The following is an 18,670-nucleotide window of genomic DNA, read 5'->3' as shown; positions in this document are numbered from 1 at the left end:
AGTGTTGTTCGTAATGGTCCCCTAGAGTGAGAGCATAACCGACACGACCAGCAACCAACGAATCATCAGTGTAAACAACGCCAGAGCCCTGATACATGGCAAGGATGGAAAGAAAGCGGCGGCGGAAGGCCTCTGGAGGGATTGAGTCCTTCGGGCCCTGTGCCTAATGCATAATGCAGGTCTTGGCAGCTGAAAACTGGAAGCCATGTGCTACAGCCCAAGACTGTGCCTTGCGGATAGTGCCCTGCAGCAGACGTTCAGCAGCTGCAATCCCAATGGAGATATAGTTGAGGCCGAAGTCGTCAGCATACAAGGATGCTGAGACAGATGTTCCCACCGCCACAGCAAGCCCATTAATTGCAATTAAAAACAGGCAGACACTTAAGACAGATCCCTGTGGTACCCCGTTCTCCTGAACTCGGGGGGAACTATGGGAGGCCGCAACTTGCACACAGAAGGTACGATACGACAGAAAATTCTGAACAAAAATCGGCAGTGGACCCCGAAGACCCCAACCATGAAGCGTAGAGAGGATGTGATGTCGCCATGTCGTATCATATGCCTTCCACATGTCAAAAAAGACAGCGAGGAGGTGCCGATGGCGGGCAAAGGCCGTATGGATGGCTGACTCCAGGCTCACCAGATTGTCGGCGGCAGAGTGGCCTTTATGGAATCCACCCTGAGACGGAGCCAGTAGGGCCCAAGACTCGAGTACCCAACTCAACTGCCGGCTCACCATGCATTCGAGCGACTTGCAAAGAACGTTGGTGATGCTAATGGGGCGGTAGCTGTCTGCCTACAATGGGTTCTTGCCAGGCTTCAAAAGGGGAATAACGATGCTTTCCCACCATTGCGACAGAAACTCACCCTCGACCCAAATACGGTTGTAAAGGTAGAGGAGGTGTCGCTGGCAGTCCACTGAGAGGTGTTTGAGCATCTGACAGTGGATGCAATCGGGCCCGGGAGCTGTATTAGGGCAAGCAGCTAGGGCACTTTGGAATTCCCACTTACTGAATGCAACATTGTAGGATTCCGGATGGCGCATGTGAAATGAAAGGCTCCAATGTTCCAACCGCTCTTTCAGGGAGCACAATGCTGGTGGGTAATTTGCAGAAGTGGAACTCAGAGCAAAATGCTCTGCTAAGCGGTTTGCAATTATGTCGTAGTCAGTACAAACTGCTCCATTCAGCGAGAGTGCAGGGACACTGACAGGGGTCTGATAGCCATAGAGGCGTCGAATCTTGGCCCAGACGTGCGATGGAGTGACATGGAGGCCAATGGTGGACACATACTGTTCCCAGCACTCCTGCTTGTGTTGGCAAATGATGGGGCGGGCCCCCACACGCATCCATTTAAAGGCGATATGGTGTTCTATTGAGGGATGTCGCTTGTGACGCTGGAGTGCCCGCCAGCGATCTTTATCATCTCAGCGATCTCAGGTGACCACCAAGGCACAGTCCCCCACTGAGGGGACCCAGAAGAACAGGGAATGGCAGATTCTGTGGCAGTAACGATGCCAGTGATGACGGAGTGAACCACCGTAGCAGTGGCGCCATTGGAAAGAGGCTCAATAGTGGCAATGGAGGAGAACAAGTCCCAGTCAGCCTTGTTCATAGTCCATCTGCAGGTGCACCCAGAAGAGGGATGCTGTGGCAGTGACAGAAAGATCAGAAAGTGATCACTACCACACAAGTCGTCGTGCACACGCCATTGGACAGACGGTAAGAGGCTAGGGCTGCAGATCGAAAGGTCGATGGCTGAGTACGTGCCATGCGCCACACTGAAATGTGTGAAGGCACCATCATTCAAAAGTGAAAAGTCAAGCTGTGCCAATACATGCTCAATGGTGGCGCCTCAGCCTGTTGCCACTGATCCACCCCACAGAGGGTTATGCGCGTCGAAGTCACTCAGTAACAGAAAAGGGGGCGGCAATTGGGCTATCAGTGCAGCCAGGACATGCTGTGGGACATCACCATCCGGTGGAAGATACAGACCGCAGACAGTACCAGCCTGAGGTGTCCACACCCGAACAGAGACAGCCTCGAAAGGTGTTTGTAGAGGGACAGACTCACTGTGAAGGGAGTGAAGGATGTAGATGCAGACACCACCAGATACCCTTTCATAAGCTGCTCAGTTCCTGTAATAACCCTGATAGCCATGGAGGGCGAGGGTTCGCATTGACGGAAACCAAGTTTCCTGAAGAGCAATGCAGAGGAAAGGGTGAACGCTGAGAAGTTGTCGGAACTCAGCTAGATGGTGGAAAAAAACCGCTGCAGTTCCATTGGAGGATGACATTGTCCATGGCTGAGAAAGGCGTGAAGGGACTGGGGTGGCAGATTACACCGCTGGGTCACCTGCTGCCACTGACTGAGTACCCGTGTGAGTGACATCCATTGTGTCCGAGGGTCCGGCAAGATCTAGGTCCTCAGCGGACACCAGAATCCCTACCTCATCCTCAGACACAGAGCTTGTAGGTAGCAGTGGAGTGGGTGCCACTGCAGGTTCCTTGGTCTTATGGGTCTACAATTTCGCTTTCTCGCGCTGTTCCCTTGGTTGCCATTGCTGGGAGGGCTTCTTGGAGTCAGTCTCCTGGACTGAAGATGATCGCGAAGCCCTACGACCAGCGACCTGTGGCTTCTTCAGCCACTGGTGGGTGTCTTCTGTGCTTCTGGTAGGAACCTGGGAAGGGGGTGACCCAAGGGATCCCTTCCTAGCGAGAGAAGCCAAAGAAGACTTACATTTCTCCGGTTTGGAAGTGGGGACCAGTGTCCCCCGTGGTTGAGGTGGTACTGCTCTCAAGGGAGGTGGTGTGAGAGCAACAGGGAGGGAAGAGCCCCCCCACCATCAAGGGGGCAGGTGTGATCCTCCGACTCTGAGAGGTGACTGTAAGTGTTCCAGCTGATGGAACTGCAGCAGGAGTGACAGTGGCGGCATAAGAAGAAGTCATGCGCACAGGATGAAGCCGTTCAAATTTCCGCTTAGCCTCAGTGTAGGTCAGTCAGTCCAGGGTCTTGTATTCCATTATTTTCCTTTCCTTCTGCAGAATCGGACAGTCCGGCGAGCAAGGAGGATGGTGCTCTCCGCAGTTGACACAGATGGGAGGCGGGGCACATGGAGTATCAGGATGGGATGGACGACCACAATCGCGACACATGAGGCTGGAAGCACAGCGGGAAGACACATGACCGAACTTCCAACACTTGAAGCACCGCATAGGGGAGGGATATAGGGCTTTACATCAAAGCAGTAGACCATCACCTTGACCTTCTCAGGTAATGTGTCACCCTCGAAGGCCGAGATGAAGGCACCGGTGGCAACTTGATGAACCCTCGGACCCCGGTGGATGCGCCAGATGAAATGGACACCTCGTCGGTCTAAGTTGGCGCGCAGCTCGTCATCGGACTGTTAAAGGAGATCCCTGCGGAAAATAATGCCCTGGACCAAATATAAGCTTTTATGGGGTGTGATAGTAACTGAAACATCCCCCAGCTTCTTACAAGCGAGTGAGGCTCATAACTGGGCAGAGGATGCTGTTTTTATCAAGACTGAATTGGGCCACATTTTGCACAAGCCCTTCACCTCCCCGAACTTGTCCTCTAAATAATCTACAAAGAACTGAGGCTTCACAAATACAAAAGATTCCCCATCAGCTCTGGTACAGACAAGATATCGGGGCGAATACGTTTCACTGTCATTCATAGCCTTGCATTCCTCCTATGGTGTGGCCAGGGAGGGGAACGATTTGGGGTCATACACGTTAGCTTTAAAGTGAGCCCTCGAATGCTTAGAGACTGCTGGTGGCTGGCCACCAGCAAGAGATGATGTGCCACGCTTCACTGCGTGTCATCCACCCTGATGTCACCTACTCCGACCAAGGGCCCTCCCCACAGGCGCCACCCAGCCACAGCAAGGGCCACCTGGCAGGATGGCCATTGCCAGGAGTCCTGATGCCCCAGGGAGATGGCCATCTACTCCTTGGCATATATGGGGAGAAAACAGCACAGCATCAGTAGAGCAATTCCTGTGTTGTCAGGGGGGCTACAAACAACAGGGTACATGGCGGCCCCACCACAACGGACTGGCTACCATGCTGGATATTAGGTGCAATAAAGTCCATGTCGTCGCCTCCACAAAAAGCAACACGGCACAGTGCATAGTGGAAATTGCACCCAGGAACGTACCGTCGCCCAAGAGATTGAGAACGAGCGGGACAGCAATGCGATGACGATAAAGCTGGCTAGAGGTCTCAATGCACGATGGACAAAATGCACCATGTAAGGTGCCCTTCCCCAATTGGTTCGCTCTTCGGAAGAACTTGGAAAGATGGAGGTCAAACCTGAGAGGAGACCATCACATTTAGACCGAAACATTTGAGACTCCTTTTAGTCGCCTCTTACGACAGGCAGGAATACCGCGGGTCTATTCTAAACCCCAAACCCGCAGGGGGGGGGGGGGGGGGGGGGGGGGTGACATGTGGGTGGTGTCTTCTTGCTAGCTGGTTCCCTGGATTCTGGGCCCTGCCTATCGTGTGCTGTTGTGCTTCTAATTGTAATCCACTTGTCAAGTAGCATTTGTTTTGATTTAGGCACTCGTATTGCACTGGGTTTCACATTGTATTTATTTTGGTGAAACACTGATGTCTTCACGCAGACTGGTCGATTCAGAGATAAATGCATCTGGTTTTATACAATTTTTAATTTTAATTAATAAAGACAGTCTATAGCATACTTGCTCCTTCCCCTGTCTGTTCAAGAGGAATCCGTGATGTGTGAATTTATCAAAAGACAGTCTTTACATTTCAAAGTTAATGGATATTCTACTTTTGTTGCAAGATTGTGAACAGTTCACTGTTTGCACTGAATGATGGTTAACTATGTCAATTTTTTTGTTTATACATTCTTTGTCAAATCTTTTGGGAATTGGATGCAAAACGATACTTGTCCAGTTACTAAGTTGGAGAACACTTTGGTAAGACATTGTCAATGCTTTCCACAATGTTGTTGTAGGAGTCTTCAGTATCTTCAGTATCTTTTCAATAAATTTAACATAGCAGATAATGAAACTTCCTGGCAGATTAAAACTGTGTGCCCGACCGAGACTCGAACTCGGGACCTTTGCCTTTCGCGGGCAAGTGCTCTACCAACTGAGCTACTGAAGCACGACTCACGCCTGGTACTCACAGCTTTACTTCTGCCAGTACCTAGTCTCCTACCTTCCGAACTTTACAGAAGCTCTCCTGTGAACCTTGCGGAACTAGCACTCCTGAAAGAAAGGATATTGCGGAGACATGGCTTAGCCACAGCCTGGGGGATGTTTCCAGAATGAGATTTTCACTCTGCAGCAGAGTGTGCGCTGATATGAAACTTCCTGGCAGCACAGTTGGTAGAGCACTTGCCCGCGAAAGGCAAAGGTCCCGAGTTCGAGTCTCGGTCGGGCACACAGTTTTAATCTGCCAGGACGTTTCATATCAGCGCACACTCCGCTGCAGAGTGAAAATCTCATTCTGGAAATATCCCCCAGGCTGTGGCTAAGCCATGTCTCCGCAATATCCTTTCTTTCAGGAGTGCTAGTTCCGCAAGGTTCGCAGGAGAGCTTCTGTAAAGTTTGGAAGGTAGGAGACGAGGTACTGGCAGAAGTAAAGCTGTGAGTACCGGGCGTGAGTCGTGCTTCGGTAGCTCAGTTGGTAGAGCACTTGCCCGCGAAAGGCAAAGGTCCCGAGTTCGAGTCTCGGTTGGGCACACAGTTTTAATCTGCCAGGACGTTTCATATCAGCGCACACTCCGCTGCAGAGTGAAAATCTCATTCTGTAAACATCCCCCAGGCTGTGGCTACGCCATGTCTCTGCAATATCCTTTCTTTCAGGAGTGCTAGTTCCGCAAGGTTCGCAGGAGAGCTTCTGTAAAGTTCGGAAGGTAGGAGACGAGGTACTGGCAGAAGTAAAGCTGTGAGTACCGGGCGTGAGTCGTTCTTTGGTAGCTCAGTTGGTAGAGCACTTGCCCGCTAAAGGCAAAGGTCCCGAGTTCAAGTCTCGGTCGGGCACACAGTTTTAATCTGCCAGGAAGTTTCATATCAGTGCACACTCCGCTGCAGAGTGTAAATCTCATTCTGGATAGCAGGTAATGATAAACAATGCCTGTTGAAGAAGCATGCTGCAGAATTGCAAAAATTAGTTCAATTGCTTGTTACATTTTGGGACTGAAAAATTCTTCACTCCCCTCAATAAAATGGTGTGAATAAGACAACTGAGAAATTTAATTTGTTTCCTTACAGATTGTCACTTCTGTAGATTAACTGTGGTATCAGTGATTCTAAATGATTGCTGGACCTGTGGATGATTACTACATGATTTTTCTACAAATTAGTCTCAATCAAAATGCCATCAATATAAACACAAACTATGACTGTACATAGCTATTTCTCTTCATAAATCTCATCTAAGGCTCCAAACATTGTACAAAAACAAATCTTCTGTGCCTTATCTTTCCAGTCACCCACCACCTCCAAAAGTCCCACCGTCCTGCCTCAGAGAAGCATTCCTCTCATACCTCAGTACCACCCAGAACTGGAGCATCTGAATTATGAATTACATTCTCTGCCAGGGTTTCGATTACCTCTCGTTGCGCCCTGAAATGAGAAAAGTCCTGCCCACTATCCTTGCCCCCCCCCCCCCCCCCATACCATAATGGTATTCTGCTGTCCATCAAACTCGTCCATCCCTACACAACCCCCGCTCCCAGTCCCTTACCTCGTGGCTCATACCCCTGTAATAGACATATATACAAAACCTATCCCATACATCCTCCCACCACCACCTACTCCAGTCGTCACAAACATCACTTACCCCATCAAAGGCAGGGCTACATGTGAAACCAATCATGTGTTCCACAAGCTAAGCTTGCACCACTGTGCTGCATTCTATGTAAGCATGACAACCAACAAGCCGTCTGTCCACATGAATGGCCACCGACAAACTGTGGCCAAAAGAGCAAGTGGAGCACCCTGTTGCTGAACACACTGCCAAATATGATATCCTTCATCTCAATGACTGCTTCACAGCCTGTGCCATATGGATCCTTCCCACCAACACCAGCTGTTCTGAAATGCGCAGGTTGGAACTCTTCCTGCAATATATCGTAAATTTCTGTAATCCTCATGGCCTCAACCTTAATTAGTCTTTGTTCTCAGCCATCAGTCCCTTCCCTGTTCACATTCCAGCACTACACATACCTCTATTCCACCCATACACTATTTACTTCTGTCCTTTTCTACAACCAGTCCTCTTCCACCTGCCTCCCCCTCTCTGTCTAAGGTCTCGACTGCACCTAGCTGCCCTACCCTCTCTCCACCTTGTGCCTCCACACTCCACAACAGCGCTCACCATCCCCCACCCCTATCCTGAAATCCCTCTTCTGCCCCGACCCAGCCTCCTCCTTACCCCCACCCAGTTGCCCTCCCTGTCATGCACTGCTGTTGCTGCTTGTAGTGTGGCTTCAGTGGCCACAGACTGTTGTCATGTGTGTGTGAGGTGCACTTGCAGGAGTGTGTGTGTGTGTGTCACCTATTTCCGACAAAGGCCTTGTCGGTCGACTTCTTATTTTGTGACAGTCTTTTTCTTGTGCCTATCTGCTACTCAGCATCTCTGCTATAAAGTGAGTAGCAAATATCCCTTTCATAATATTGTTACATTCGATCCTGGATTTTCCAATATTTGATTTGAAGAACTGAACTGTTCCTGCCACTGCCACAGTTTATAGAGATACATTGCACCTAGCGTGGATGTAGGTTGAATACAGACTGGATGTTGTGCATGCCACCCATGGCTCACATGTGGAAATTAATTGAATGGCATAAAAGCTTTGTGAGGTAGCGTGTCACATAAGCCAAACATAGTGTGAATATCTTAAGTAGTCTGGTTGCTATAGCTCATTAAAGTTGTACTGTACCTTTTGAGACACCCCGTATATTAGTTTCTAATGACGAGAAATTTAATAATTATATTATTATTGATCATTCTGTTACCAACATTTAGGATTGTGGCCAACATTGTTGGGCAAAGTATTGGATCTTGGATTTTATTACTTTTCAAAACTACATTAATACATACATATGTTAATATGAATCCTGAAATTACACTGATTTCTATATTAAATTAAGTATCTCCAGACTTTTCTGTTGCATTAACAACATTCAAATCTCCTGTCAACACTATCTATTTTTAACACATTCTGATCATTGCCTATAGAAATTATGGGCATGGTGTGATTTCCCAAACAGTCAGTGCTGGAAGAAGTTCCAAGTGTGGCTTTCCTGATTGTTATTTCATGATGCATTATTTCCAAGCAGTGGCTGCTGGAAGTCGGTTGTTCACACTTTTAGTAGTTTTAAGAGCTGGTGAATGGACATTCCTGCTTCCACAAGTGCTACATGACGAAAAAATATTACAGATGTGATCAGTTCCCACACATTTGTTGTTGCAGTGTGCTTCAGTTTATGTCTTGATCACAAAAGTTTGTTGTAAAATGGGGAAATTCCGAAACTGACAATGACTGATAACAGTATTTCTGAAACAGACAGCAATCTGCTTTCCTCCTCCATCTTACAAGCAAGAGCCACACAAAGGAGATGGAAAATCTACGACACCTGGGTACTGGTGCAGTTACTGTGGCCTGACCAGAAAGTGTTAAACCATGTTGCTTAACACTGAAACATGCCTACCAATGTCCACATCTACCACACACACAGTTAAAGCCATCAATAAAATTCACTTTTACTCAATGTTGGTTTCACCTGAACAATGCACTGCTGCATATCTATGGTGACACTCACTTCATATGCGATGTTTGCTGTATCAGTTACCTCCCAAGGTTACAATTAAATCAAAATCCTGGTGCTTGGAAGCCATGTAGCCCACACACAGTTAAAGAAGCAATCTTCCATATTATATGTTGGCATTTGACTACTCTAGCTGATTCTGGTCCGAGCTACACGAGTTGGTAGTCGAGTGTGTGTGAGGTGTGCCTGCTTGTGTGAATTAATGGTGTGTGTTTCTCTTTCTTTTTTGATAAAGGCTGTAGTAAAAAGCTTATGTGTATGTGTCTTTTAATTGTGCCTGTCTGCAACTTAACATGTCATTTTTACAGTGAGTAGCAATCTTATCTTTTCTTACAGTGTTAACATAATCATGAAGTTTACATGAATTGCACAATTAGTAACAAGTGCACATAGCAGAGCTTGTCTCTTTGAGAGTCAGTTAAGAAATCGGATGCTCATCAAAAGTAAACACTATCCAAGTTTTACTAACTGTTGCCACCAGAGGCATCCTTTAACTCAAACCTGTTGTTAAGATGTAAGGAGACAGCTGAGCACCCTGTTCCCATACTTGTCCTCCATTCAAAGATGTGCAATCTCACCATTGACTGCCACTCAGCCTCTTGTGAGGACACACCATTGACATGATGTATATCAGAAAATGTGGTGGCATCTGGGGTTCCTGGTCCAGAGGTGTCACAATTTTTACCACTGGTGCCCAAAAAAAATTGTAGCTTAGGGCAGCTGTTAACCATGGCCAATGCAGCTTTGAGGTATTTCCAAGCAGTTGCCACTTTGCCTTGCTCCATGCACAACAAGCACTCAAAAATGAAAAAGTTAACTGGACTGGATGAGGTACCTGGGACTTTGCATACATATTATGTGAAAGAACTTTCTTCTAACAGTAGTTTACAGTAGGTCACTGGAGGAATGAAGAGCACCTCACAATTGGAAAACAAACATATGCAATACTAGTTTTAAAGAAGGATCATCAGACTGATGACAATTATAGGTGTTTATTACTGACTTCAATCTGTTATAGAGTTTCAGAGCATGTTTTATGCTCACACTTCATGATATATTTGAAGAATGAGAATCTTCTCTATAAAAATTAATATGGATTCCCACATAAAGATCTTGCAAAAATCGTTTCACTCTATTTGTCCATGAGATTCAGAGCACCATAGACAAATGAAGCCAGGATGATGCCATCTTCCAACTTTTGGAGGGCATTTGATACAATTCAACGGTCTTGTTTAGTGAACAAAATACAAGCTTACTGAGTATTCGATCAGATTTGTGAGAAGATTCATTATTTTGTTGCAGATGGAACTCAAAACATAATTCTTAATAGAACAAAACTGATGAGATGCAAACAACTGCAGAGGAATATCGCTACTAGAGGTCGGATACAAGGTGCTGTCAAAACTATTGCTCAAGAGAGTAGAAGAACAGGTAGAAAGTACAGTTGGCGACTACCAAGTGGGATTCAGGAAGGGAAGAGGTTGTGTAGAACAGATATTCATCATGAAGCAACTGATAGAACATAGGGCCTTAAAAAACAAAAAGACAGTAATAACCTTCATGGACTTCACAAAGGCATATGACTCCATCAACAGACAGACTCCTGTTAGGATCCCGAAGAACAGAGGACTTGATGGAACTACACAAGAACTCATAAAAGAAATTCTGACAGACACAAAAGCAAGGGTGAGATTCAGAGGAGCACTGTCAGAAGAATTTGAGATCAAGACTGGTGTTAAACAGGGAGATGGATTGTCACCATTGTTGTTCAATATAGCACTGGACGAAGTGATCAGGCAGTGGAGAGCAATAAACGAGGAAATGGGAATACCAAAGACCCATGTGGGGGACAAAAGGGACAACAGGGCTCAAGTAGACTGCCTAGCCTTTGCAGATGACATAGCAATAGTAAGTGAGACGGAAGAAGACACAAAGACACAACTCGACAACTTAAGTAAGGTAGCCAGAAAGGTGGGACTGAGGATCGCCTATAACAAGACAAAGACATTAAATAGCACTGCAGATAGAAACACTGGAAGGCACTGTGCAAATGGTGGACAAATTTAAATACCTGGGGGAATTTATAACAGGAAGGAACAGAGGTGTCAGTAGGTCATGGTTTTCAAGGATCTAGAAAAAAGGCCTACTAGCCTTCAACAACTTGAGAAAATTGTTTCTTCTGTGGGAGAATGAGCAATAATTTGGCAAGCCAATGACTCTGGAACAGCAGGTAATCTCTACTTTAGATGCACCAGAAAAAGCTACCATTGGATGGCAAGTGACAGCTCTCCAGGCTCAGCACTGAAGCTAAGTATTGTATTGGAATACACTATACGCACCTTTGTTCAGCCTAATCCCCTCATGATGGATACCAGGAATAATCAGGTAGGTAGATCTTGTTGATCCATAAACCAGCAGATGTACCCTGTCTGCTCACCAAGACCAGTGATTCAGGCAATCAAAAATACTGATACGTTGTTCATTACCTCATTACCTTGAGAGATTTCGCCTTTAGATCTCTTAGGTGTATATCCATCACACACACGTGCACCCCCCCCCCCCCCTCCCGCACACACACACTAATCTGTAACCAACCTCAAATCTGTAAGAGCACCCAGTCCTCCAAACTTCCAATAGCAATTGCGAGTCACTGTTGCAGGGTTGGAAGAGGAACAAAAAAATGGAAAATCATCCACAAATAAGGAACAGGGCACAAAGGCTCCTTACTGTGTACATCATACCATTAATAGCAGCTTATAATATTGCCTTAAGGAACATCATTCTCTTATTCAGATCAGTCAGATACAACTCCATCAACTCTGTATCTAAAATACATTGTAACAGGAAGGACCACATAAGTACAGGCAGCCTTCCAGGGAAGCCCTATTGGCAGACCTTTATGAGAATGTACTGTGCTTCTAAGAGGTATCATGCACCTTATCTATAAAAAATGCCGCTCACATTTGGTATACATAGTTAGAGTGTCTGTAGTAGGTTGATCGCTCCTGAACCACAATGAGAACAACTAACAAACTTGTCAGTAGTGGATTGATACCTCCTGACCCACAATGAGAGCAACTAAAGAACTTCTTGATCTCAAGGTTCCAGATCAGGTGATGGTTTATCATATATTCCAATGTCTTCCCTACACAAGTAGTTAAGGTGATGATTTGGTAACTGCTGAGGCTAGTTTGCCCTTCCCTGTTTAGAGGAGGGAGACCAAAATTGTCTTCCTGTACAAGGTGACAAATTGTTCTATATGTTCATTTTATTCAAAACTTCTGGAAGGATTTTCTTTGATTTTTCTTGAAGTTTCTGCAGAATGTTGTACTTGATTTGGTCACAAGCAGATGTAGTATTAAGTCTCAGAGAGAGAGCCAAACCTAGCTTCCACATGGAGAAGGGCCAATTACAGTACTCAGTGTTATTAGACATGAAGTTTAAGCCATCCCTTTCATTGTTTAGATGGTGGTTTGGGATTCTGGATCCAGGCTAGGAATAACAATAGTCTTGGCTGAATGCTGTGTCATTGTCTGGGCAATGTCTGTAGGTCTGATTTAGAGACATTACTCCTTCAGTCCAGTTGTGATAGGTGGCCTGCTTTGCTTTCAAGAGATTCTTCTGACTGCTTCCCATACTTGTGCTGTGCTAATAATACAGTGATTCATGAATAAAGTTGGCAAAACAGGCAATAAAAAAGCAGACAGGATGCTAGAAGAGACTGCTGAGATTCTCATCAGCAAAGAAAGCATCTGATAACATATCAATGCCAATAAAATTAGTCCCCCCCATTACTTCAGTATGAATACACAAATAAGAAACACAGAAAAGTTTTTACTGACACTTGTCTTTACCAGCTGCCAACTGATGTCATTCTCACTTGACTAGAAATAAAAGTACAAATGCAAAAGTTCTCTAGGTTCTGTACCAAGGATAGGTATTTGTTCATGTCAACAATAACAACAACATTTATTTTCCTTCAAAATAAGCATCTTTTGATTTTCCATAATTATCAGTTTGAAAAGACTAGTGCCAATCATAATCTGCTGATAGTATACTTTATAGAGATAGCCAGAATGGTTGGTTCTGTCTGTTAATGTGTAACTTGACTCATTCCACTTCCTGAAAAATTCCTTCCACGCTAGGATTTGCAAAACATGATGTGTGAATGAATGAATGGAGTTTTCAAAACTGGTTGTCAACTTTGAACAGTGACATAATGGTAACTGAAGTATATACCTGGAATAACATTTGTAGTGATAACACTATAAACAGAGCATCCCAAAGTCTAGCTTGGGATGTAAGGTGATAGTTTGTTTGTTAACTGGCAAAGTCAATGTGTGTGTTAAAAGAAGGGTCTTTGGTACAGTTACTGAACTGCTCAATAAAAGATCATGTACAGTTTCAATCTTCTGCATTTACATAGATTGCTGATATGTTCATGATGTCACTGGTCCAAGCAGGTGACATTAGTTTCTTCACTTTATCTTTAAACTGTTTACCTGAAAGAAGACCCAGTTTCCAATCTCAAGTGCATTCAGCAGCATGCTTTCAGCTCTGGGTCCTTGTCCTTGCCCAAGTGATATCACAAACATGCGTTTTCCCATTTTCATCTGCAGATATAAACAGATTTTCAAACAATTTATCATCATATAGCAGCAAAGAAGACTACCACAACAGTCATCTCAAAATCAAAACTATGAGGAACATGTTTGATGATTACAACATTTTTACTCAGTTTTAATCTGTATCTATTAAATTAAGATGTGGCAATACAAAGATGAAACAGGAAATAAATCCTGACATAGATCATAAACAAGACTAAATTTGTTTGAACAAATGCAAAAGCCATTTCTAGGGATTTCTTAGAGGCTCTAGACAAGTAAAATTTATATCTGAAATATAAACTGCAAAAATAAAGACTGTGAATTACGTTAGTCTAGTGAGACACTCATATAAACAAAGAGAAGCAACTAAAAATACTGGATCTAATATCACAATAAGCATATGAATAACAAAATGGAAATAAAATGTGAGGACAGAATGAATGACAAATTGAAGCAACATGATCAGTACTTAGCAAAAATGAGGAAAGGCAGCCAGTCAACTACAAATGACTTGTGGATGGCACACAGGCAATTGTAAACCTAAGTACAAAACCACAAGTGTTCCTCCTGCTGCACCAGCAAATACAAGTGATCTGCGCTCGCACGCGCGCGCACACACACACACACACACACACACACACACAGGTATATACACAGATCACATGTATTAGGTGGTGCAGCAGGAGGAACACTTGTGTTTTTGTACTTAGGTTTACAATTGCCTGTGTGCCATCCACAAATCATTTGTAGTTGACTGGCTGCATTTCCTCATATTTGCTAATTACTGATCATGTTGCTTCAATTTGTCATTCATTCTGTCCTCACATTTTATTTCCCTTTTGTTATTCATATGCTTATTGTGATGTTAGATCCAGTATTTTTAGTTGCTTCTCTTTCTATATAAAAATATGCTGTAACTTACCAAATGAGAAAGCGTTGGTATGTTGATAGACCCAATAAAAAACACACAAACACAGACACAAATCTCAAGCTTTCGCAACCCAAGGTTGCTTCATCAGGAAAGAGGGAAGGAGAGGGAAAGACAAAAGGATGTGGGTTTTAAGGGAGAGGGTAAGGAGTCATTCCAATCCCGGGAGCGGAAAGACTTACCTTAGGGGGAAAAAAGGACAGGTATACACTCGCACATGCGCGCACACACACACACACACACACACACACACACACACACACACACACACACACATCCATCTGCACATATACAGACACAGGCAGACATATGTAAATGCAAAAAAGCTTGGAAACTGTCTCAGTCAATTAATTCAAAATGGTAGATGATAGGGAATGGCAAATGCAACTTGGTCAAATACATGATGGGTCAGAAAAGTGAAAGAAAGAGAGAGGAATGTAAGATTTAGTGAATATAGAGAAGATAATGCATGTGAGATGCTGATAAATCAAAATTTAATTGACCCTCTCCTGACTGTATAAAGGTGACAGAATTGTGCAGACAGATGGAAACTGTAATTTGCAGCATGAACATACAACTTTTGATAGTCATGTGAAATTTGTAAATTAATCAGAAGATTACAGTGTACACGATGTCAAGATGGACTTATTAGATTCAGATGAGAGTTCTGAGGATGGTGAAACTGTTGGTGAATTAAATACATCAGAAATAAAACATGTATTATATCAAACCAAAGAAAGAAGTAGGTAGAGGCAGGAGAAACCCCCAAATAAAGCATCGGGATGTGCTGTTGAGTGAGTTAGAAGTAGCACAAGACTCATTATGGGAGGATAAGGATAATGAATCAGAGAAACGTGTCAAAATCAAGTTCCTATTGAAATGTATAGAATAGAAACTCAACTTTCAGCAAACACTGATAGTCAAAGCAGTGTTCTATCTGATTTGATTTATGAACACATTAAAACAGAGTGAGTTTTTGTTTAGATGCTTGTTATGGCTATGAAGTTATTTAAGTGCTACTGGTGGCTGCAGCAAACCTATTGGCTGTAATAAGAGGGTGATAATTTGTTAAGTAGGAAAAGGTAAGATGGAAATGAATTTCGATGAAGCTAGTGAACAGGTACAAATCATGATACACAGTTGCAACTAACTGCCTTATTTATATGTAATAGACTAAGTGAAGGAGGGGAATTCTATCACTTTTGAAATTTGAATGGAATTTCCTATTCTGAGGACGAATTTGCAACCTGAGTAGGACAAGTTTCGAATATAAAATCTGTACAAAGAAAGAGTTATACCATATTTTGATTACTAATAAAGAAGTATTTTCAGAGAAACCTGGTTTAGTCCATAAATTTGAATACAAAATTGAAACAGTGCCACATGAATCACTTTGTGGACATTTTAATTAGGTACCGTTAGCTAGGGAATAAACTAAACTTCATCCAAATAGGCTTCAGAAGGCCCATTGGTACCGACCGGCTGCCATGTCATCCTCAGCCCACAGGCGTCACTGGATGCAGATATGGAGGGGCATGTGGTCAGCACACCGCTCTCCCGGCCGTATGTCAGTTTACGAGACTGGAGCCGCTACTTCTCAATCAAGTAGCTCCTCAGTTTGCCTCATAATGGCTGAGTGCACCCCACTTGCCAACAGCACTAGGCAGACCAGATGGTTACCCATCCAACTGCTAGCCCAGCCTGACAGTGCTTAACTTCGGTGATCGGATGGGAACCAGTGTTACCACTGCGGCAAGGCCATTGGCTAGCTAGGGAGAAGAGGGTGCAAAATGAAATGAACTGTATGGCAAAGTGGTGAATTACAGAATGATGTAGGACTCAAAACAGTAATCCATTGATTTTAGTTAATAAAAAAGACTGCAGAGTTCTAATAGATGCATACAATTTAAACAATGTTGTAAAACATGACACAGATAATCCAGAATGTTTAGACGATATGTTGCAGAAATTTCACAATGTGTGGTACATGACAAATCTAGATGTGACATGGATTACTGGCAAATTGCCTTAGAGCAGGAATCAAAAAAATAGATAGTTTTCCTCTTTGCTGGGAAATGCTGTCCACATTAAGTTATTCCTTTTGGACTGAACACATCTGTATCAGTGTTCATACAAACTCTCGATTACATGTTAGGAAAAGCACTTAATGCCAGAATTATGATCTATGTTGATGATTTGCTGATAGGAACTTTTTCATGGGAAGAACACTGCAACTTAAAGAATTTTTCCATGCACTGAAATGTGATGGAATGACACCAAAGATAAAGAAATGCAAATTCATATTATAATGACATCGGGGAGAACTAAGGACCCATAAAAGATTGAACCAATAAAAGACTTTCCACTTCTGAAAACTAAAAAAGATTAAAAGCATTTCATGGTACTTACAATTTTTATCACAAATACATGGTGGGCAAGTCTTTCATGATCCAAATTTATGTAATTTACTAAAGAAAAGTAGTTCTTTTATCTGGACATGCACCTTTCACAAGTAGAGCTCCCAAATATGAAATAAAAGAAGCTGTAGCCATTGTCTTGGGTTTAATAATTGCAAAGAATTTGTGGTTCATCTGACCACAAAGTGTTGTCATTTTTAAATAACTGTGGTCTGCTACACAGAAGGTTGACAAAAATTTGACTATAAAGTATGTGTTGTTCTGTATAAAAATACATGCCCCAGAACAAAGGTGGGTTCTTTGGTTTGTTCTGGGAGGAGATGGAGTGGAAATAGAACAGGTAAAATATTGGTTCACTTTATTCCAATATGGTTATGAAGATTTACTGAGCTCTATATAATCCATTTTCAAAGGAATGTTCTGAGCATTTAAACTGGCTGCATATTAAAGTATCACTTGATACAGAGAAATTTACAAAACTCTTCACTTGAAGAATACAACATAATGTTCACATAAAGTTCGTTCTATGACAATGCTGTCATCTTGACTGTTGACTGCAAACTGGGTCAAGTTAGGTTAAGTAGACCATTGATTCCAGCAGTGTAGCAAAGTTCCACTAGGTGTGGCTACATCAATATTTCTCACTCATTAGTGTGGCATGCAGTGACAATACTGTTCTGAGGTTTAGTTGTAGGGTACCAACTTGGCTTTGACAACCTGCTCTTTGGGCAACAGCACATTATGTAAGAAGTGTAGACAACTACATATAGCTGATTCATTGTCAAGATTACCATATGATCCTTATGCGATAGTTAATTAAATGGATATGTATGACATATACATAGTAATGTATTTCAAGGGTGTTGAGGGAAGAAAGTAAGTAGAGACTAAAAAAATGCATTGCTATCAGAATGAAGAAGAAAGTCTGAAATAAGTTAATACCAAATTTGATGCTAAAGATGAAGTTGTTGAAAAATTAAAAATTATTGTAATATTTATGTTGGTTTATTGTATATATGACATAATGTAAATGGACAAGAGCTGCATGTGTGTTGGCTAGTCATATATGTATCATAGCTAACAGACTATTTTCATTTGGCTTTTGGTCACTGTTGCCAAAAAAGATGTGTAGATAAGATAGCTGAATCTGTGACTTTTAACAACATGATGAGAAAAGTAACTGAGAGAGTATAACGTGTGGTAAATTTCGAAAGTTAAAAGTGTCAAATATGACTAGCCATGGTCCAATGCAAAGCATACAACCCAAAGATAATTTATAAATCTTGGCAACAGATTCTTACAGTCCATTACCTAAAACTTCTGGTAACTTTACATATATATTATTTGTGCTAGATACATTTTCAAAATTTGTTAGGCTGTGTACTTTACATGACTCCACAACCAAAGCAGTGTTCGACAGATTTGTAAATGACCATTTTGTAAAAATCAGGAAATTAAATCAATATTATTGGATAATGGACTTTGATTTATTTCCAAAATTTGGACTGATGGAGTGAAAGACAAAGGAGTAGAAATTATTTGCATATCTGTTTACCACACACAGGGCAATCCAGCCAAGCATTACATGTGCAACCTAGGTAGGTACTTTACAACATACTGCCACAACCACCACAGGATGTAGGGCAAATATGTAGCTGAGAAAAAAGAAATTATGAACTATATGCCATATGAAAGCACCAGATTTATGGCAAGTTTGGTTACATTGTTTGTTAAGCTGAAAAGTGTAGTGGAAGAACTGATTAATTTTTCATCATGACACAATTTCAATGCTTCACAAGAGTAAGAATTACTGAGAGAAAAAATGCACAAGTGTACATTAGGAAGAATCAAAATACATGATACATATCTAAAACCAATTATGTTCA

General features: G+C 42.9%; 1 protein-coding gene and 1 pseudogene across 1 annotated transcript in view; both read right to left on the bottom strand.

Annotated features, from left to right (window-relative positions):
* LOC126417029 (dynein axonemal heavy chain 1-like) overlaps nt 1-18,670 on the bottom strand; it is a gene marked incomplete at its 3' end in the record, with an annotated part of 951,942 nt that overhangs the window by 93,850 nt on the left and 839,422 nt on the right. The window contains exon 56 of the mRNA XM_050084920.1: nt 13,335-13,445. Coding sequence (XP_049940877.1) covers nt 13,335-13,445 — 111 coding nt within the window. The remainder of the gene's footprint in view (nt 1-13,334; nt 13,446-18,670) is intronic.
* On the bottom strand, nt 16,016-16,133 carry LOC126417922 (5S ribosomal RNA; annotated as a pseudogene).

Source organism: Schistocerca serialis, chromosome 8 (genome assembly GCF_023864345.2).
Source record: "Schistocerca serialis cubense isolate TAMUIC-IGC-003099 chromosome 8, iqSchSeri2.2, whole genome shotgun sequence".
NCBI lineage: Eukaryota > Metazoa > Arthropoda > Insecta > Orthoptera > Acrididae > Schistocerca > Schistocerca serialis.
The sequence above is the reverse complement of the archived record's forward strand: the minus strand, read 5'-3'. Positions and strand labels throughout refer to the sequence as shown.